Genomic DNA, 22,053 nt, shown 5'->3' with positions numbered 1-22,053 from the left:
AAGAGACAGAGTGCAGCACTGCCTGCAGGCGCTCCCCATATTGCTAGTGGAAATGTTTCAAGAAAAGGTGGACATCAAACCTGATCTAAGTCCCACATGTTAAAATACTAATAATGGCTACCATTGTTAATAGCAGCAACAATGTCTCCCTTTTATAAAATTTACAAAATGCTTTCAGTTTTATAAAAGGCTTTCACAGCCGTCATCTTCCTGACTCCTAACTCTCCTTTAGGGCAGGGGTTTTTGCATTATTTATCCTAGTGCTTATCTCTGGCAACTACTAACATCTCAACAAATGCGTGTTGAAGGGATCTGGAACATTCCTATGAAAGAAGAAGTGGGGATAAACATTGCCCTAAATAACAAAGAGAAAAGGACCAAGCCAAACCACAGTATGAATAATTCACGATCACAGTGTGTAAACATTCTATACAACAATTTACGTTTTCACAATTTCTTTTCCAAATCAGAAAACTTTTGCAGGAGGCAGAAAAAAAGAGCATGAGCTTTACATAATCATTTTGACTCTCTGATGCAACCACAGGCAAAATACTTATTTCATTCGACTCTCACATCTTCCTCATTTTAGACAGGGTTGCTGCGAAATTTACACAAGATTAATCATATAAAATAGTATGGCACTTAATAAGTGGTCATTTCCTTTCTCAGTTTCTACCATGCTCTCTATCACCAGAGATTGTGATACCAGTGCTAATACCGTCCTACTTTGTACTATTAAGAAAGTTAAAAACAAAAGTAAGCAATGCTGGGACCAGCAGATGGTGAAGCGGTTATGTCGCTGGACTCCCACATAGGCAACCGTGGTTCAAGTCCCAGACCCGGACACTTGAAACGCACACCAGGCATGTGTGTGTGTATGGCCAAGATTCCGAGAGAAGAATAGAGAAGAAGGGAGTGAGGCATGGCAATCTTTCTCTCTCTTTCTCTTGTGCGATTTCTCGCTTTCTGTTTCTCTGTCTCTCTGGTGAATGTACATGCCCTGGAGCAAAAAATATCTCTTAAAAGTAAGCTATGGTTCTAAAAGGAATGTACAGGGCCAGCAGATAGCATTAGACTCCTATGTATCAACTGCAGTTCGAATCCCAGACCTGGTGGCTTTTCTCACTTTTCTTCTTTCTCTGTCTCTCTCTGGTGAGTGTGCATTCCCTATAGCAAATTAAATGAATAAACAAATAAATAAAATAATTTTTTAAAGATTTATTTTATTTAACTTTATTTATTTATTTAAACTTGACTGTAGAGGGATAGAGTGAAAGAGAAAGAGAGGGAAAGTGAGAAAGCAAAGCCGTCAGGTCTGGGACTTAAACCGCATTCAGGCCATGTCAGAGTCTAGCGCCTTTACCCATCACACTACCTGCTGATCCCAATAAAATAATTATTTAAAAAAAAGAAAAAAGAACGTACAAGGGGGATGCAGTCTTAAATGCGGCGTTTCCCTAGTCATGCTCGCGACTTTTTCTAGCTGTTATAATTGTAGCTTGAATGACAATTCTGCCAAGAATCTCAATAAAAGAGCACCATACCCCTTACATCACCAAATACCAACTCTCTGCCTACAGAGTTTTTTCTCCCAGATATTTACTCCTCATGCCTCTGAGATACTCGGAGAGGATTCGTCTTTTCCTTTAGCCTAGTAACAAGGCCTGATTTGTGTGGACACAGACTACGAGTCCCCCTGACAATTCCTCTTTCTTCTTCCCTTTGACAGAGTTCTAGCGCTAAAAGGGGATCTCACAGGTCATTTAGCAATGCCTTGGTTCTAGCTGGGATAACAGTCTCCTGAGAGGTCAAGTCCAAGTCACACGTTGAGTTATTGGCACAGCCAGGACAGCAGGCCAGACTCTCACTCAGCCCAGACCCATTTTTTGCAACATCATCCTGTCTCCTGTTGCCCCACTTTCCAAATCCTCAGTCATTTTGATGTTCGGTTTTATAAATTGACTTCGATTTCAATTGCATTCCATTTTAAAGCTGACAACTTTCTGGCTCAAAATCACTCTGATTAAAACTGTATCATTGCTGTTGAGAAAAATATAATAAATGCTGACTCGCGAGGACCCAATTCCAAGAGAGAGGAAAATGGAAATTCCCAGAATGGCCAGGATATTTTCACTTCATCCACAGAAAAGAAATCGTTGAAAGAATTCCCCTTTGGATATTATAGGTTTTTTTTTTTTAATTTTTTTTTCCTGGCAAGTTAATATTTTAGCTCTTAAAGTGATGAGGAAAACGGAACTATTTAACTTCTCTCTCTCTTTCTCTTTTTCAGACAGGTTTTTACCACTTTCCTCCTGCCTCAGTCTCCTGAGTGGCTGGGACTATAGTCATGCACCTGGCTTTTTCGGGTGGTCTGGGAATCAAGTCTAGGCCTCCCACATGGCTTGGCCTCCAGATCAACAGCCTCTGCTAGCACAACCGTACCACAGTCAGGCCTCAACTTCTCTCTTCTATCTAGTTCACGATCGTTGAAAAGGGAAACATCGACAATGTTGGGATGAAATTGAAGGTCAAGAAAGGTGATGAAAAAGGGTACAGGGGCCAGCTTGTGGCAAAGTGGTTATGGCACTGGACTCCCACATGGCCAACTGCTACTAGCTAGAGTCCTAGACCCGGTGGCTTGAAACTCACATGGGGTGCAAGTGTGTGTGTGCCCAAAAGTCCCAAGAGGAGAATGGAGAAGAAGGAATCGCAGCGTGGCCATCCCCACCAGGAGAGTGATTTCTCACTTTCTCTCTGTCTGGCAAGTGCATGTGCCCTATAGCAAATCTTTCTAAGAAAGAAAAAAGAGAGCACAGATACTTGCTTCAAAGAGCCCAATTGCCAGGCCTGGTAGCTACAACCCCAAGCACTGACCCCATTGTAGAACAAAGGGATGACATCAATAAAATTGGCGAAAAATGACAGGGAATGGCTAATTCCTAAAATGACAGGTTAGTGAACTTGGTAAGGATTTCTGATAAAGCTCAATGTAGTATAGACATTTGTCAAGTACCAAAAAGGGGGACCAGCAGTTAGCGTAATGGCTATGTCGCTGGACTCCTATGTGGTTGACCGTGGTTTGCGTCCCGGACCCAGTGGCTTAAACTCACTACGGGCGCGTGCGTGTGTGTGCGTGCCCAAGATCCCTAGAGGAGAATGGAGGAGAAGGGATTGCGGTGTGGCCATCCCCCCTGGGGGGTGATTTCTCGCTTTCTGTCTCTTTGTCGCTCTCTGTCTGTCTGGCAAGTGCATGCACCCTATAACAAAAACCTCTCCAAAAAAAGAAAAAAAAAAGTATAAAGAAGAAATTATGAACTGCAAACTCTAATCTCATCGCATGGAAGCAGCTATCATTAAAGTGCTGGATTATTTTATATGTACAATATACACATATGCATACTTGCATGTATTTTTTGTATTAAAAGATATTTTGGGGGGGAGTTTTTTGCTATAAGGCACATGCCCTCGCCGGAGAGACAGAGAGACAGAAAGCGAGAAATCATTCCCTACCCAGGAGGGGATGGCCATACCACAATCCCTTCTTCTTCACTCTCCTTTTGAGATTTTGGGCATGCACACACACGTGCATGGCATGCGTTTCAAGCCTCCAGGTCCAGGGCTTAAACTGTGTTTGGCCATGTGGGAGTCCAGTGACGTAACCATCATGCCATCTGCTGGTCCCAAGATTCAGATGTCATTAATGTGATAGACTGAAGTATAAAATTGACATGATCATTTGTCTAAAAAGTTCTGTATTCAGCTGGATTTTAAAATATGTATTAAATGGTGAACGATTCTGTTCTGAAGTATTCTTTTGGAAACATGTTTTGTGATGGTTCCATAATATGCTATCATATGGATATGTAAAAATGTTTTTAGTCATTTTCAAAATGTCAAACATTTAGGAAGAATATATTGTCAGAAAAATGTATGAGCATTTAAGAAATAAAGCAATGAAACCCAGCATTCTTGCATCAAGAAATCATGCCTAACACACAAAATGTAAAAACTAGGACTCTGGGACCAGCAGATGGTTTGATGGTTGTGTTGCTGGACTCCAGTTTGAGTACCAGACCCAGCAGCTTAAAACTCATGCTGGTTGGGGCCAGCAATTGGCATGGTGGGGTGCTGGACTCCCACATCTGGCAGCTTGCTTTCTCACTTTCCCTCCCTCTCTCTGTCCCTCTCTGGTCAAATTAAAAGTAAGAAAGAAAGAAAGAAAGTTAAATAAAATAATTCTTTAAAAACAACAACAACAACAAAAACACGCCAAATATGTGTATGTGCATGCCCAAAATCCTGATAGGAGAATGGGGAAGTAGGGATTACAGCATGGTTGTCCCCCCTCTGGGGATGATTTCTTGCTTCTGTCTCTTTCTCTGTCTATCTGGTGAGCACATGCACACTATGGCAAAAATCTCTCTGAAAAATAGGATTCCTAGGTGGTAAGTCACAGCAATAGATTCTCATAAAGAACAAAATTTAGATATTTAGATGAGCTGGTTAATTAATTATGGTAGAATGAAGGGCCTATGGCTGATTCTCCATTGTACCCTTAAAAACTAGCATGACCTGTATACCATAAATCTTCAGTGAATGAAAGAATGAGTGAAGATGAATGAATACGTACAGGTGTTAAACTGTCAGTGCGAAGAAGGCAAATTAATAATTTGTGGAGAAAGTCTAGCATTACCTCTTAATTGTTGTGACCCTGGACAAGTCAATTTATCTCTTTAAGTCTCATTTTGTTTATCTACAAATGGAAATAAAAATAAGACCTAGTTCATGAGATTTTGTGGTGATTCTGCGAAATTCTCTATGGAAGAGACTTGGCTTGGCTCTTGGCACCTTGTGAGAGTTTAGTGAGTGTAGGAGCTAGCAAGTGACAGTGCTAATGGAAACAGAAATTAGAGCCATTGATTATCGGAGGCATGTACTTGGCGACCTGGCTGCCTCTTCAGTTTTATTACTGACTTGGATGAGGTCCTGGAGGTTGTGCTTGTTAAATCTTTTCTAAAAAGTTTTAATTAATTAATTAAAAATTTTAAAGGGAGGTTTTTGCTATAGGGAACCATGCGCTCTCCAGAAAGACAGAGAGACAGAGTGACGGAAAGCAAGAAATCACCCCCAAAGGGGGATGGCCATGCTTCAATCCCTCCTCCTCCATTCTCCTCGTGGGATCTTGGGCATGTATACACATGTGTCCAGCATGAAATTAAGCTGTCCGATCCAGGACTTGAACTGTGGTCAACCATGTGGGAGTCCAGTGACATAACCATTATGCCATCTGCTGGTCCCATGCTTGTTAAATCTTTACATACTATAGTGATATTTAAAAAACAAGATAGTAGAAGATTTAATAGGTTAGAACAATAGGCCAAAATAAGAATACGGCTTTTATTAGGATTAAGAATAAACAAAGCCCAGCTCACAGGTAGTGCTGCTGCATGGGAGGCTGGAAGCTGTACAGCAGGTCTGAGTTTGGTCCTTAGAATGGCGTTAACACACTTGGTGAAGTGCAAGCTTGTAATCCTGGCTGATTGACAGGCTGGGGCAGGAGGATCTTGACACAGAGAGACCCATCAGAAGTATCTATCTCACGTCAGCAGGGGCTGTGGTGTTTAAAGCATTGGATTTTCACATGACTGACTGAGGTTTGAGTTCTGGACCCAGTAGCCTGAAAATCACAACAAATTATCTATCTATCTATCTATCTATCTATCTATCTATCTATCTATCTTATATATGCATGTATATTATATGTGTATGTATGTGTGTGTATATATATTTGAGAAGTTTTTGTCTTAGGGCACATATGCTTGCTGGAGAGAGAGAGAGACAGAGACGATGAGAGGGAAAGTGAAAAATCACTCCCCTGGGAGGATGGTCATGCCGTAATCCCTTCTCCAATCAAATAAATAAATAAATAAATGTTTAAAAAGTACCTATCTCTATCTTGCAGTCTCTCTCTCTCTCTCTTACATTAAAAAAAAAAAGAATAAATGAATTTGGGTTCTAATTCATCCAACAATAACACCACAAATACGTATTGATGGCCTAGTATCTTTCAGGCAGAAGGCTATGATAAACGATGAAAAATCGTGGTTCCAGTATTTAAGGAGCCTTTCATCCAGAGGGTGTACAGAGTAATCCAATGGTTGCAGTGGGCAGGATCGTGGCTATAATACATTTACGTCCACGATGAACGTGTGTGGGGGTGGGGAGTCATGAATGGATATTACCCAATGGGAAGCCTGGGAATGGGGGCAGAGATGAGCGTTCTAAGCCCCAGGAGTCAGTACGTAAACTTTGGGGATGTATAAAGTTCAAGGCAGGGAGGGACCGGCGGTTAGTGTAATGGCTGTGTCGCTGGACTCCCATGTAGTCGACCGCGGTTCAAGTCCTGGACACAGTGGCTTAAACTCACACCGGGCGTGTGTGTGTGCGTGCCCAAGATCCCGCGAGGAGAATGGAGGGGAAGGGATTGCGGCGTGGTCATCCCCCTGGGGGATGATTTCTCGCTTTTTGTCTCTCTGTCTCTCTCTGTCCTTCTGGCGAGCGCATGCACCCTATAGCAAAAACCTCTCCAAAAAAAAAAAAAAAAGTTCAAGGCGGGGATGAGTTCTCCACCAGCAGCAGAGTTCAAAGACACAGAGAAAACCATTTGTCAGGCGAACAAGAGAAGAGATTGGAATATCCATGTTTTCTCCCTCTAAACAGTAAAACTATAGGATTTCCAAAGTGATCTGAGTGATCTGATTCTTCTAGAGGATAAAGTGGGCTGACTGACCGTAAAATTTGAACACGAGGGAAAGAATTCACAAGTCTTATAGAGGAAACAGAGGTGAGGAGAGAGTGGTGGTGGAAACATCGTATGTTTGGGAAAATGGCAGTTAACATTTCAGAATTGACTGGTAGGTTGTGTTTAACCTGTTAAGAGGCCCTTGGGAAAGATGCTTTTAAATTTAATAGACAAAATTCCTATTTAAACTCATAAAAACAGAACACAAAAGCCAGTAGATCATCTCAGCAGATTAAACCATACCACTTAAGAACAATATAATGTCATCATAACACTTACTACATGCCAAGAATACATGACGTAGGATATGATATTGAGCATAAAGGTCTCCAGCATATTGATCCCAATCTCCCTGGAAAAATGTAACACTTACAGTATCTGCTTCTTTTCCGTCAATCATCTGCAGATCATTCAAAGACCACTTTTTTGTTACTTCGTATTTTTCATCTAAACCTATTCTGTAGTGTTTCACCATAATTATTTTTACTTCTTCATTTTTGGTCACTGTAGAAGGAAAATAAACCACTTAGTTGATCCAAGCTCTGAGAAGATAATACATTATTCAAGTCTCTCTTTCCAATATTTATTTATGTATCCCCCCTTTTTAAGTTATTATTTTATTTAACTTTATTTATTTATTTATTTTAATTTGACCAGAGAGGGACAGAATGAGAGAGAAAAAGAGAGGGGGAAAGTGAGACACCAAGCCACCAAGTCCAGGACTTGAATTGCAGTTGGCCCTGTGGAAGTGCATCGCCCCCAACCACCATGCCCCCCGCATCTTCTTTTTAAATAATGACTTAGAACCTGTCTTGAGTTTTGAACCCTGGTATATCTGAACCTTCACAAGTGTGCCCCCAACTTTGCTCAAGGTGTTAATTTTCTGTTTGTGACAATGGGGCTACATATTGCCCAAGTAAGTCTGTCAGATAGAAGATCGAGCTACATTCTTTGAGCACTGAGTTTTGTGGTGGGAAATGGGGTTCAGTTTGGGAAGTAAGAGGCTTAGCATTAGCGTAGAGTCAGAGCCAAACCGTTTACCAGAACAAGTTGGAATGTTAACTTATGACAGTGGAAGGGTTTGAGGTTGGGAAAGTTGATGGTGTTCCTCACACCGCAGCCCATGATGAAGAGGGACTGAGAAAATACTGCAGGAGCTGGGAGATTTATAATGTGGAAATGCTGGCATCCCAGCTACTGTCAACGTGTTTGGTATTATTTGAGATTTTTTTTTTTTTTGATAGAGAGTGTGTGTATGCGCGAGAAAGACCCCTTTGACAGAGTCTTGACGCAGCCATCACTTTTCCTCAGCTCTCCAGCTTGCCAGCTCGCTGGGATCTTGGGTGTCCATCCATCCATCCAACGTGTTTTCAAGGCCAACTTGGGGATCTGATCCTGCAGGTCCCCGGGCCATGCGGCTTCCAACGCTGCAGTTCTGTACACTATGGATTGCACCATCTAGGTTGCACCGAGTTTTGCAAAATAAATTTATTTATTTCTTCCATTAGAGAAAAAGCGAGAGAAAGAGGAGGAGGAGAGACAGGCACCCTCAACAGGGCCTTCATGCTGTGATCCATCCCCAGCTTCAGCCACTTTAGGTCATGAGCATGTGGGCATGTCCAGCATGTACAGGGGAGCCCTAGATGCAAACCTGGTGCCTTCCCATGTGGGTCTAGCATCACAGAGCTTTGTGTTACTGACATGCCACTGGCTGGGCCTGTTTGAACTTTGGGAATCCTCTCCAGGATAGCTCTCAAATTCTAGTATTCAAATGTGCCACTGACACAAAACGTTTTAGTACTATGGTTTGAAAAACATGGGAAAAGTTTTGCTTATGTTATGTGAATAACATAAGGAGATAAATTTGTTCTTAAAGTCATCTTTGTTCTCATTTAAGCATGTTGGAAGAATCAACATTCAGGTATCGAGCTCTGGAGTTGAAAATTTTCAACGAGTTAACAAACGAGAGTTTACTGTGTATTTGTTTAATAGATTATTGATGACACAGACAAGAGACCTGGTTCTTGCCCTCTAGAAATTTATAGTTTGGTTGAGGAGATAAGCCCAGCATACATGAGTGCCATTCGATAGTACACGAAATGAGGGCAAGAAGGGATTGCATGACTAGCTCTTTCTTTCTTGTCTGGCTTACTTTCTTTCTCTTTGTTTCTTTTTTTCTTCTTGTTTTCTTTCTCCCTTCTTTTAATTTTGCCAGAGGGTGCACTTGCCAGAGAAAGACAGAGATACAGGGAGAGAGGGTGGGTTCCAGTGCCTTTAACTAGGCCATGGGACCAGCCTTAATTTTTAATTTTTAAAAATTTATATATATATATATATATATATATTTTAGGTTTTTGCCACAGAGCATGTGCACTCACCAGAGAGAGAGAGACAGAGAGAGGGAAAGCAAGAACTCACCTCCCAAGGGGGACGGCCACAGCAAAATCCTTTCTCCTCCATTCTCAAGATTTTGGATACATGCACACACACACACACACTCACTCACACACACGCCCAGCATGATTTTTAAGCCACCGGGTCCAGAACTCAAATCATGATTGACCATGTAGGAGTCCAGTGCCTAAACCACCATGCCACGTCTTGGCCCCTAAAAGTTTTTTTCAAGATGGATGTTTAGATAGTTGTAAACTGGTTCTGTCTTCTAAAAGTGAACCAAGAATTTGCTTTGGAGGAAAACTCTGAGTTTTAGAAAGTATCACGCTGCAATGCCCTCTAGTTATATAGATACAAAGCAATATATTACAAGATTATCACAGCAACAGATACATGGCTAATAATGTCAGACAGGCTACGTGTTCAACAGTTCTGAGGAGGGAGAGCATTGCAATAGTTAAGGGAGAAATGGCTGAGGAAATAGAATCTGAGATGGAGCTGTCGAACGAGCCCCGCTGGAAAGGCATTTGATGTTCTGGAGGCCAATCACGGCACCCCACCTGACAGCACGGTCTGGGTAAGTCACTTAATCTCGAGATTAGACCCGAGTTTCTCAGGCTGTAAAGTGGACACCAAGTGACACAAACTCACGAGTGTAAGAAAGTAGGTGGCATATGTAAAGGACTTAGGATGGTGCCTGGCTTACGGTGACTGTGAAAGTTTCTCGTTTGTTTAAGAGGCTGTTGCTGTAACCCATATTTCCCATGTGGGTCACGGAAGTAGAAGGGTAAATCCAGGTGACAACACCAGATGGAAATAACGATGGCTGGAATCCAAACAGTGGGTGCAAACCCAAACAGGAAAGTATGGAGGGGGAGCTGGTTGGGGGGAATAATGAGTTTTGCTTTTGACAAAGAGATGAAGAATCCACAGATTATCTCAGAAGAGAAGGAAATGGAAGCTTATAGTTCAGACATGGAGATATTTATTTGGGATTTAGAGATGTGGAGAAGTTTCCAGGACAAGATTTACAGAGAAAAGAACAGAAGAAAGAGACAAGACAAAGTGGAGAAGTAAGAGGTGCCACCAAAGAGACCCAAAGAGGGGCCTCAGAAAAGGGACAGGCCCAGCAGTGTGATGAGATAGGCATCAAGGGGCTGGAGCACCACGCTGGCATGGCCTCCTAGTTATGTATGTTTCCGGGGTTTGGAGACAATCCATGAACTCACTTTGTTGGGTAAAGCAGAGTTCAGTCCTGGCCTTACTAGGACTTGGGGGAGACCACCAGTTCACTCCATGAGGGCAGTTTCCCTAGAATAGTGAGGGAAAAGACATCTTGCAGAGGGTGGTTTCACGGGATGATACTGAGTGCATACTGGGGGCCAATCGGTTGGCTTAGTAAGATTAAAGAGGTGATAGGAAGGGAGACAGAAGGCTATGATTTAGACCGCATGTTCTGGAAATTTGGGATGGTGGTTGAAGGACATATCCTGGAGAAGACATTAAGCAGGTACGTTTTGTTCTGTTTCTTTCTTTCAAGAGAGAAGATAGAAAAAGAGACAGTGAGAGAACATCGCATTGTCAACAGCATGCCATGTCACAATCTCTTCTCCCCAGTCTTTCAGTCAGACAGTCATGGACCCATATGGGCCCAGTGTGTACACGTCAGCTTGGGAACTGGACCCTGATTTTCCATATGGCTTCTAGCATTCAGAGCATGGCATTACCACTGTGCCCCTGTGGCTGGGATCCTAACTCCGTCAATGAACCACTTCCAAGTCTTTGATCTTCTTGACATTGGGCAAAAGTTGGTAGGCTTCTGCCTGTGTATATTTCTCTAGCCCTAGAAAAGGTCCAGGTTTACTAGTCTAGATGGTAATTTCCAGACAAAGAAAGGATTAGAAGGCAAGTTTTTAGGCAGAGGCGCTGACATGGAGGCTGAATCGATTTTGTCACACTTAAGACAAGCTCTGGGAGGCAGCTCCCCCGCCATGAGGCAGTGGAGTCTGCCAGACCAAAGCTCTGCCTCAGCCTAAGGACTACATCTGCGCTCCAACTAGCTGTCTCATGAGCTATGCAGGGGGGTGGAGGTAATGGGAGTGGGAGAGATAGAGAAATAACTGGATCCTGCATGAAAATGAGATTTTCAGGTAGCAAACCCCATGGCTTCATCTACATGTTATGATAACCAGCTATTTATTAAAGTTTATTTATTTATTTATTTTATGAGTGAGACAGAGAGAGAGAGAGAGGGAGAGAGAGAGCACTTTCAACAGGGTCTTCACACTGCAATCCACCCCCAGCTCCAGTCCCAGCCCAAGGGTAGGTGTGTGCCCGGCACTCAGGGAGGTCTCTAGGTACAAACTCGGGACCTTCTCACACGAATCAGCCTCCCAGAGCATTGTGTTTTACCATTGCACCACTGTCCAGCCCTCCAGCTAGTTGAGTGTAGACACACTAGTCTATTTCACTAAATTGATACATACATGAGTGCCCTGAGAGGGGACTCCCAAGTGAGAGGCCCGAACAGGAGGGCCCAGGACCACTGAGGAGGGACATCATCCTCTGAGTGGTGGGCAGGGAGGGAGCTCATCTGAGCTGTACAGAGCAGGAAGAGTTTGCAGAGTAAACAAAGGGACAAAAAGAGTTCTAGAAAAGCATATGTACAGAGGCATGAAATTCTAGACTCTGGGGCTGGCAGGTGGCATGGTGGTTAAGGCATTGGACTCCCACCTGGCTGACCACAGTTTGAGTCCCAGACATGGCAGCTTGCTTTCTCACTTTCTGTCTCTCTCTCTCTGGTCAAATTAAAAAATAATAATAAATAAAATTGAGACCAGCAGGTGGCATAATGGACTCTGGACTCCCATGTAGTGAACCATGGTTCGAGTTTCAGACATGGCAGCTTAAAACTCATGCCAGTTGTGTGCGCATGCGTACCTCAAATCCCAAGAGAATAGAGGAGAAGGGATTGCAGCAGGGCCATCACTTTCTGTCTCTCTTGCAAGTGCATGCACCCTACAGTAAAAATATCTCTCTCAAAAATAAATAAGCAACAAAAACAAAAAAATTCTTAAAGATAAAGAGAAATAAAGAACAAAAGAGAGAAAGGAAGAGGGGCTGGCATGTGGCATGGTGGTTAAGGTGCTGAACTTTCACATGGCTCACTACAGTTCAAGTCCTGGACCTGGCAGCTTACTTTCTCTTTCTCTCTCTCTCTCTGTCTGTCTCTCCCTGGTTGAACTGAAAAAATAATAATAACAACAAATACTAAATGAAATAATTATTTAAAAAAGGGAGAAATTCTTGACAGTTTTGAGTCATAACCGTACTGGGTAAAGTTGGCATGAGGAGTGAGGGTGGACAGGAGGTAGGAAGCAACTAGGGAGGAGTTAGTTTCTGAAGAGTCTGGAATACCAGGCTAAGGAGTTCAAATACTATTCTAAAAGCTGTGTGTGTGTGTGTGTGCCTGGTCAATGTCACTAGAGGACTTTAATTCTGAGCTTCACATTTTAGAAACTTGTTTGGGGCTGTTCTAATAACAGAGGGGCTGGGGAAGGGAATGGAGAGATGAGATGTTCAGAAGTGGGATCTGCTGATCATCAAACAGTAAAGGCCACTGACCCGCGAACAGCAAACTAAGGAAACAAACCTGCTGACAGAAGGACGCAGCACAGAGACAGAGCAGCCTCCTTCATTTGACAAAATAGCTCCTTTGGAGCCAACGAGGCTCCAAGAACCATCTTCAGCCAAGAGCCAAAACCAGTTTATCAGGCTGGAGTGGACCCAATCCCTAATTTCCATCCTCAAGCTCCACTGCCAGCTACAATTAAATGACCATGCCCACATTAACACAGTGCAAAGTGGAGACGCAGCACGTTGTCTTAAAACAGAAATGTGTTTATGTAGTTAAAATGTTGGAGAGCTGGTTTCAGAGGGCGGTGAGGTAATCATGATTTAACGAGTTCTGTTTGTGGGCCCGAGGAATTTCAGCATTAATCTGCTCCCGTTTTACTATTTGTGCTTACAGAATTACAATCTTCACGTCATCCTGATCATCTATTTACACTTTTTTTAACTTAAAAAAAATAATGCATTTAATTTTATGATTATTTGTTAAGTTTGCCATAGGACATGTGTGCTCACCAGAGAAAAACACGAGAAAGAGAGAAAGGAAAAATGAGAAAGCAAGCCACCAGGTCTGGGACTTGAAGCACAGTCAGCCATGTGGGAGTCCAGCACTTCAAACACTATGCCACCTGCTGGTCCCTGCATTTTTAATTATAAAATCAATGTTGTCATTAATAACTGCCTCAGACCAGTCCTGTGGCCTAATGGTTAGGGGAGCCAGATCCCACATGGCCAACCACAGTTTGAATCTCAGCCCTGGCAGCTTGAAAAACATTCTGGGTGCATGCATGTCCCAAATCCTGACAGGATGGAGAAGTGGAGAAGGGCTTGTGGTGTGACCACGCCCCATTGGTGAGGGGACTCTTTCTCCTTTTCTGTCTCCCTCCAGTGAGCACACACATCCACAGGGAACTAAAAAAATGTGTCCATTCCCATTGTAAAATAGTCACTTTTATTCATGACACTAAATAGAAAGATTAGCCAATTGATTGAATATACTTTGGCAGAATAGAGGAAAACTGGTAGCTTATAGGTATGTTGTACAGAAATGCTTTAAGTAAATAAACGATGTTCTCAGCGCACCCACCAGAAGCAATTTAGCATGATGATTAGGCAGAAGTAGACTGGGATTTAGAGCCTCAACTTGTCACTTACCAGTTGTTGATCTTGGGCAATTTATTTAGCCACTGTAAGCCTCGATTTTACCCTCCAGGAGAAGTGGCAAGTCGGATACTATATGGGACGTACTTACTGCAGTGCCTGGCGCGTGTTGACAATGTGGCCATCGCTACCGATTAGAAAAATATGTGGCAAAGAGGAAAGAACTTGGAGCTTAGAATGAGATTTACTACCTGCCACCCTAGGCTGCTTACCTAACTCCTCTAGACCAATAGTTTCCTTGTCTGCAAGACAGAATTTCATCTGTCTTATAAGGTTGTCATGAAGATGAAAAGAAATAAGGGGCCAAACCTGGTGGCACAGTTGTAGCAAAGTGAACTGCAGCACTGGAAGCCACGTGGCTGACCAATAGTTCGATCCCCAGTTTAGGGGATCACTGAGTGGGTGTACGCATGTCTAAGATCTTGCTGAGTTGGAGAGCTACAGAAAAGGGATGGTAGTGTGATGAGGTCTCACAAGGGTGCTTCTCTCTCTCTTTTCATTTGTCTCTTAGGTGCATGCAGTCTCTATCATGAATAAAAACAAATAAAAAATTTAAAAAAAGGAATAAGGCATATGAGTGGCACTCAGTAGGTGCCTTACAAATGCCTTGTCCCGTCATTAGTAACATCTGTTTTTGAAAGAAGTATTTATTCTATTCAACAGAAGAGAGTTTGAACATAAGACTGAATTGGCGAAATAGAATTTTATGACTTCTGAGTAAAACATTACTGATTTTTTTTTTACTATGCTGTGTTTTCCTTATTTACACAGTTTACTTTCTTTTGAGTTGTTGATAGATTCAGCAATATGTTAAAATATTTTTCTTGTTTGTTTCTTTAAATAGAAACATACACTTTTCTTCCTTCCTGACCTCTCTGGAATTGGAAAACATTTGGGAATATTCTTATGTTGTGACAGAAGGGTTATTTGCATAAGTTCAATAATGCTTTTTGCATTGATTCAGAAATTGGAAATACTTATTATTGGACAGGGCTTTGACTGGAATTAATCAGAAAACTATGGAACTAAGATGGATCTCAAGTAAGCCAACAGAAGCTCTTAGAAAGATGGCCTAGCACCGTAAATAGTTCAGCCTGGCAGAGAGGATTAGAGAAGATATATGAAAGAATTTATAACATAAAATAACCTGGACTTTCCCAGCCCAGCATTGTAATCAGTAGAGATTGCAAAAGAGCAACCACACCAGAGGATTATCTTGAGAAAGACTTTGAAGGAAGAAAAAGAGACTGCTCTTTGCTAGCAGCTGGTGTATCACAGAATACCTGGTAGGCAGGGCTGAACTGAGAAGGCTTATGTGTGACTAGTGTGCTGGGCATTTGCTTTTCAACAATTTGAGTAGTTGACGTGTAAATATTTTCTCAAAAATATTTAAAACCATACTGTTTCTGTTGTTATAGAGTCACAAACAAAATTATAAGAACTATTTTGAACATTATCTTTAAAATTCAGAATTTTGAAATTTTGAAAGTTGTTTATTAACTCTCAAGAACTTTGGAGAATGAATTAAAATTTTTTGGTATGTAAAGTAAATGCTTGTGGAAAAATGTAAAAATAAATAAATAAATAAAACCCAACTACCCCCAAAAGGAAGTGTTTATTTAATTTTATTTATTATTATTACTTTTTAATTTGACCAGAGTGAGAGGGAAAGTGAGAAAGCAAGCCACCAGGTCTGGGACTGGAATCGTGGTCGGCCATGTGGGAGTCCAGCGCCTTGACCACCATGCCACCTGCTGGCCCCCATCATTTATTTATATATATATATATATAAAGAGACAGAGAGACAGAGAATTAAAAAATATTGTATTTAACTTTACCAGAGATGAACAGAGTGAAAGAGAAGGAGGGAAAGTGAGAAAGCAAGTCGCCAGGTCTGAAACTCAATCTGCCATGTGGGTGTCCTGTGCCCTTTAACCAACATGCCACCTGACAGCCCCCTTAATATCTTAATAATGCACGTTTAAAATATTTCCCCGTTTGAAGCTCTGCTGTAAAGTCCTCACTTTATGAATGATGTGGCGGGAGTTCCACACTGTGTCTCTGAAGACGCAGATTCGCCACTGGGAAAATCTGTCTCAGGAAAAACTGATGACGATCTCACGGCTTGTCGATTTAGAGATAAGAACAATATTCCACTTTAAAGCCAAACCACTGACCCCTTTAGAACCAAAACAGTAAGTCACCATAAGTGTCACATAACCAGAGGACCCAGATGGAGCTTCACTGTTTCCATATTATGGTCCCAGCCGATGTTTACTCTGGTTGGAAGAGTTGGAATATTTCCTTTAGATTCTTCCAATGACAGTTAGTGATAGTCCACAAATGCACTGCATGCACGCATATGTGTGTGTGTGAGAGAGAGAGAGGGAGAGAGAGAGACTTCAGCAAAAATAATAAAGTGGAGTTATATTTTACTTTAAAAAGATTAATAACGATTTTAAAGTATTAAAATCTACTTTGATATTCCAAGTTTGTTCCCCATTTCACAATCCTTATCTTAACTAAGTTTTGCTATATGCATTTTATTTTTAGTAAATATCCCTTTGCAAATTTGATCCTGTATTTCTTCTTTTCCTATTTTAAAATATGAGAATAACTACAGTGGAATTAAAATGTCTCCAGTGTGTTCTCTTTTTGAACACAAGGCTCCTATGTTGTCATGAAATCCAGTGTGTTAATATTTATTAAGGGAAATGTTAGAGATTCTGAAAAGAAAGATGTTAAGTTATTACACATGAAAATATCCTTCAATAAATCTGCAACTTGGAAAATAAAAAGGAATTGGCCTACAAAGAATGCTCAACTCTCGTTCAGAATATATGCATAGCTTTTTGGATATACTTTGGCCTATGTGGCCATTATTTTACCATTATTAACAATATCATTAATTATATGAAAACTTTTCAAAGCATTACTCCTCATTTTTTAAAAAAGAATCATTTTTAAATTTTATTTTATTTATTCATTAAGTTATTTTAATTTGACCAGAGAAAGACATACACAGAGAGGGGAAAGTGAGAAAGCAAGCTACCAGGTCCAGGACTTGAACCATGGTCAGCCATGGGGGCATGTCCAGTGCCTTAACCACCATGCCACCTGCTGGTCCTAACTCCTCATTTTATTCTAACAAAAAACTAAGCGTTAGGATAATTTGTTCTCAATTTAAAGTTGAAAAATTAATGAACTTCTCCCCAGACAATGTTATTATTCATGGATATGAAAATTTAACAAAAGAAAACATAATGTTTGTACTGTCATTAAGATATTGTGAATTAACAAATTTAGCTGCAGTGGTTCAAATGGACCCTTTTAAATTACTTTTAGCGCCCTCTTTTTTTGTTAACGTGTTCTTATTGTTCTTAAGGTATTTATTTTACTCATGATAGTGTATGTGGATGAGAGAGAAGAAGAGAGGAAGAACAAGAGAGAGAAGTACCCGCCACAGGGTCTCGTGACACCATGCTCCCTTTTCCCCAGCTCTCCAGCTGATCAGCATCTTTCAGGCTGAGCCAGGTATCTGAACCCGTGGTTGGCCATGTGGCTTCCAGCCTTGCTATCAGTTTGCTACTGATGCCACCAGGTTGGGCTCACTCACTCTATCGTACACTGTTACTGTGTACAGTGTTAACACTGTTACTGCTGACCTCCCCAGTACAAATGATTTGACACAACTGTTAGGCTCTTTGGCTTAAAGAGGAGAAGTTCTGTTTTGGTATCAAAAAGTAATATACAGAGAGAATTTATACATGATATTATGATAATTCTAGCAAATATAATTTATTTTCAAATTCACATCTGAATGGGATATGAATGGGAAATGTTATTCTAAAGCTACTTAATAATCTCTCTCTGGACATACATGTAATTAAAAATGTATATAATATATAATGTATCAATTCTTCATTAGGTACTGAATATAAAAACTTATAGTTTTAAGTTTAATTATAAATATATTTCCCTGTATATATTAAAAACATAACCTTACTTTTTATTTACTTGAAATATAACTTTTTTTTTTCCCTCTAGTAAAAACTTAATAGGGGAGCACTGTGTGCAGATAGAGGGTTTTTTTGTTGTTTTGTTTTTGTTTTTGTTTTGTTTTGTGTTCTGTTTCAGGGGTATCAACTCTGAGGCTAGAGAGGCTTAATTGTCTTGTCCAAGTTTCACAGCTGGGAGGTGCGGAAAGCAGGGCCAGGTTTCCTACCAGAGCTGTCTGATTCCAAGCATTCCAAGGACCGTTCCACCATAGCCAGCTATTTCCCACGCCGCTCCGCCCAGTGCCTTACATGCCATTTCTAGTCTTTGAGAAGTTTTCTCGTTCACGTACACCCTCACCACTGCACGTGTGACAGCCCTTCCTAGTGCCTGCACGCAGGGGAGCTCCTCCCTCTTCATTAGAAAACTCTGCTTTAGAGACTAGCAGTTAGCGTAATGGCTATGTCGCTGGACTCTCATGTAGCCAACCACGGTTTGAGTCCCGGACACTGTGGCTTCAATTCACACTGGGCATGTGTGCGTGTGTGCCCAAGATCTCAAGAGAATGGAGGAGAAGAGATTGCAGTGTGGCCATCCCCCCTGAGGGATGATTTCTAGCTTTCTGTCTCTCTGACTCTCTCTGTCTTTGTCTTTCTGGTGAGTGCACGCGCCCTATAGCAAAAACCTCTCCAAAAAAAGAAAAGAAAACTCTGCTTTAATTGCCAGTGATAATGACGTAGGCTGGGGGAGCTCGTACCAGGGATAAAGGACCATGAGAATCCTGAGAAAGGGAGGAAGTCCCAGGAAGTCCCAGGAAGTCCCCAGTGGATGTCCTAGCAAACTGCAGACAGGAAGTTGAGTTGATGCTGTCTGCTTTTGACATTGACTAGGTAAACCTCAAGATTTAGCAGTAAATCACAATCGTCTGGTTGTGAGACCCCTGCAAAAGACAAACTCTGGCCAGATAAATAGAAATTTTAATCCTATCTAAGCATAGTTGTTTTGATTAAAAAAAAAAACAAACATGATGGGATTTCGCTTCTCTGGACCCATGAGTATATGATGTGAATACAGAACTGCAGGATTACAGGGTATAAGGAGGGAAATTGTAACGATGTGCCTCTCCCCTGTGAAGGTGGCCAGCCTTCTACGTATGGAGTTCTCTGCCTCCACAATGATGATGTGATCTGTTTGAGGAAAACATGTTCAAAGATTCATGATGGTCAAGTAGCACTTATTTTCTATTACTGTTTTCTCAGACCTAGCGGTTAAGGGAGCCCGATCTCACATGGCCAACCAGAGTTTGAACATTGATCCTAGAGGCTTGAGAAACGTGCCAGGCATGTGTGTGTGCGTGTCCCAAATCCTGACAGGGTGGGGAAATGGAGGAGGAGCGATTGCAGTGTGACCGCACCCCAGTGTCTCTCTTTCCCACCTCTCTCTCTTGTTCTCTGGTAAGCTAGTATAGCCTCTGACAATTATAAACAAACAAATTACTGTTCTGTCAAAGTGGATGTGCAATTGTCACAAAAAGGTGTTAAATTTGGGGCACGTGCTCTCAAGCTGATGGATGCGCTATGTAAGAGAGTCATGAAAAGTTAGTGATCCGATATGGCATATAATGGAAACTCGTATCCGGATCATCACAATATTGTCTTCTCTTCTGCCTCTGTGAGACCTTGTGTTTTGTTCACTCCTACAGATAAAGTCATGGAGTCACTCCTCAACATTTAATTCTATGAGACTTTTCCAAAAATGTCAGATCGAACAAGTTTAGTTAAATATATAGTTTTGTAATTTGGAGAGAGGAGCTAAGCTATATTTGACAAATTAGGTATATGTTATTATAATGATTTTAAATGTATAAGTTTTTCAAAAAAATTACTTATATACTATTGTTACTCAATGAGAAGTTAGCTTTATAAAGTAAGAATCGCAATAAGATTAAAACTATTACATTTTAATGCTGGAATAAACATCTCTAATATATTGAGAAAAGATACTTTGGATATAGTGATTTGAAGGTTAGGATATAATATAGTTTTTTGAAATTGTTTTAACCGACCTTTTTCTACAGCTTAATTCCTTTCTTTGTCCTGGGTAATTTGCATTTATTAAACCGTTGATCTGTCAAGTCCCCACACTTTGTATTTATAAAGCAAAATCGTCAAGGTAGCAAGTTAGATAAATGGCACTACTCTTATTATTGGGCAAATATTACTGTGTCATTAGAAATGAAAAAGATAGAACTTGAAAGAATTCTTAGCACTTCCTTTAAAGATGCCCCTACCTCCCTTCCAGTACTCCCAGTAGACACCTTGAGAAAGTCTTCCTAAGCCAATGATCAAAAAGGGAATTATAACAAGTTGTTTTCAGAAAATAGAGCTATCCTTTAAAAGCCAAGTTTACAATGAACAGTTTAGTTTCTGAGATTTTTTTCCTCCTAAGCCCTTGAGAAGTATTAAAAGGCACGGATTGAGAGAAGGGAGAGTTCTGTGAGGGCATTCCAAAAGTTTGTAGGAAAATGGAATAGGAAAATATCGACCACTTTTGCTGTGAACAACACGTGAAATCCACACACAATTTTTTCATGAAACGCATTGCCCATGAACTTTCTGAAGACCCTTTGTGTATTAAATCCAGCGATGAATGGATTAAACATTCCTATGTTAATTTGGCATGAGAATCACAGGTTAGGCACTACAGAAGCAAGTGTGAAAGCATATTCCGAGTTTTGGACAATTGTCAGGAATTTTAAAACCTGAAAGAAAACTCTTCATTTTGGTTATAGTTTGGAGAACTTAAACTTCCATCTTCATGAACTAATTTCTGCCATTAAAACATAGTTTCTGTGAGCATACTGCCTGTAAGTGCAATAGTTTTAAAAGAACATTTCTCTCTTCAAAATAAACCACCAGGAAGTCTAAGTAAGCCTTTTGGAAGACAAATTTAAGATTTGGTTTCTTTCCCAGAATAAAAAGGGAGACCCTCCAGTTGTCCAGCGTACTCGGAAACAGAGCTATATAACTCACTTTCCCCGTGTATTCCAAAATATACAGAGAGCTTGCTGTTGCACTTTTTAAAAGGAGCTCTTACCTAATAAAATTGGATGCCATGAAAAGTAAATTGGAAAAAAAAAAGATCAAAGACAGAATAATCAAGTCAGGAGAAGTACAGGTCCCGTTTCATTTCTGGACAATTAACCAGAATATTCTTAATACAGTCTTTTTCTCTTTCATTTTGACACTTCAAACAACCAAATTCTTAGTTAAGCTTTTATCACAAGAAAATACACTTGCTGTATAAAGAAATAAGCTCAAAAAATGCTCCTCTATTCTCTGAGCATCTCTGGATGATCTGCCTTTCGTAATGATCAGAGAAACGAAAGTTTACCTGACACGCAGAGGTAGTATCTGTCCTGGACCGAGAACTCTATCTCAATAAACTCGTACAGATTCTGCGAGAGTGGCTTAAACAGTTTCTTCTCCAAGTCCTCCTTCACCAATGATGACATTTCCTCCGGCTCCACTTGGCCTGAGATTCCTGCTCGAGCTCCCTCCTCTCCTTTGGTTCCCGAGGTTTCTCCTTGGGCTTTGCAGCTCCTTGGTGGGTGCTGCCCACCTCCCGGATCACACTCTAACTTCTCATTCCCAGCCAGGCCCTGGGCTCCGGGAGCACTGCGCTGTCAGACCCCTCACTGCGGTATCTGCCCAGTGGCACCAACGGCAGCTGAGCTCCACCCCCGCCCCCCCCGCCAGCCTTCAGCAGCCAGCTTCATGCAGGCTGCTCCCTGGAGCTCTCTCTCCTGTGGCTTGCTGATGGGGGAACATATCTATGAACACTGACCAGTAGCCACAGATCTACTTGTAGAGTCCCCTGGTATTCGGTGCAGTAGCCTTTCCCCTCGCACAGCGCGATGCGGAGAAAGACCACGACTTCAGCTTGATGCCATTACATAAATCAGCTGTCTGACTCTATTGATTGGGATCATCTTCCATTAAGAACTTTGCAATCATCATCGGCAAGAGGAGAGGCTTCTGTGGCTGCTCCTAACACTTCCAACAAGTCTC

General features: G+C 41.4%; 1 protein-coding gene across 1 annotated transcript in view; it reads right to left on the bottom strand.

Annotated features, from left to right (window-relative positions):
* EXOC1L (exocyst complex component 1 like) overlaps nucleotides 1-21,497 on the bottom strand; it is a 22,419-nt gene extending 922 nt beyond the window's left edge. Inside the window, exons 1-2 of the mRNA XM_027767958.1 lie at nucleotides 21,377-21,497; nucleotides 7,176-7,306 (exon numbers count right to left, since the gene is read on the bottom strand). Coding sequence (XP_027623759.1) covers nucleotides 7,176-7,306; nucleotides 21,377-21,497 — 252 coding nt within the window. The remainder of the gene's footprint in view (nucleotides 1-7,175; nucleotides 7,307-21,376) is intronic.
* Between the last annotated feature and the right edge of the window lie 556 nt (nucleotides 21,498-22,053).

This window comes from Tupaia chinensis, unplaced genomic scaffold, assembly GCF_000334495.1.
Source record: "Tupaia chinensis unplaced genomic scaffold, TupChi_1.0 Scaffold144982_1, whole genome shotgun sequence".
NCBI classification, from domain to species: Eukaryota; Metazoa; Chordata; class Mammalia; order Scandentia; family Tupaiidae; genus Tupaia; species Tupaia belangeri.
The sequence above is the reverse complement of the archived record's forward strand: the minus strand, read 5'-3'. Positions and strand labels throughout refer to the sequence as shown.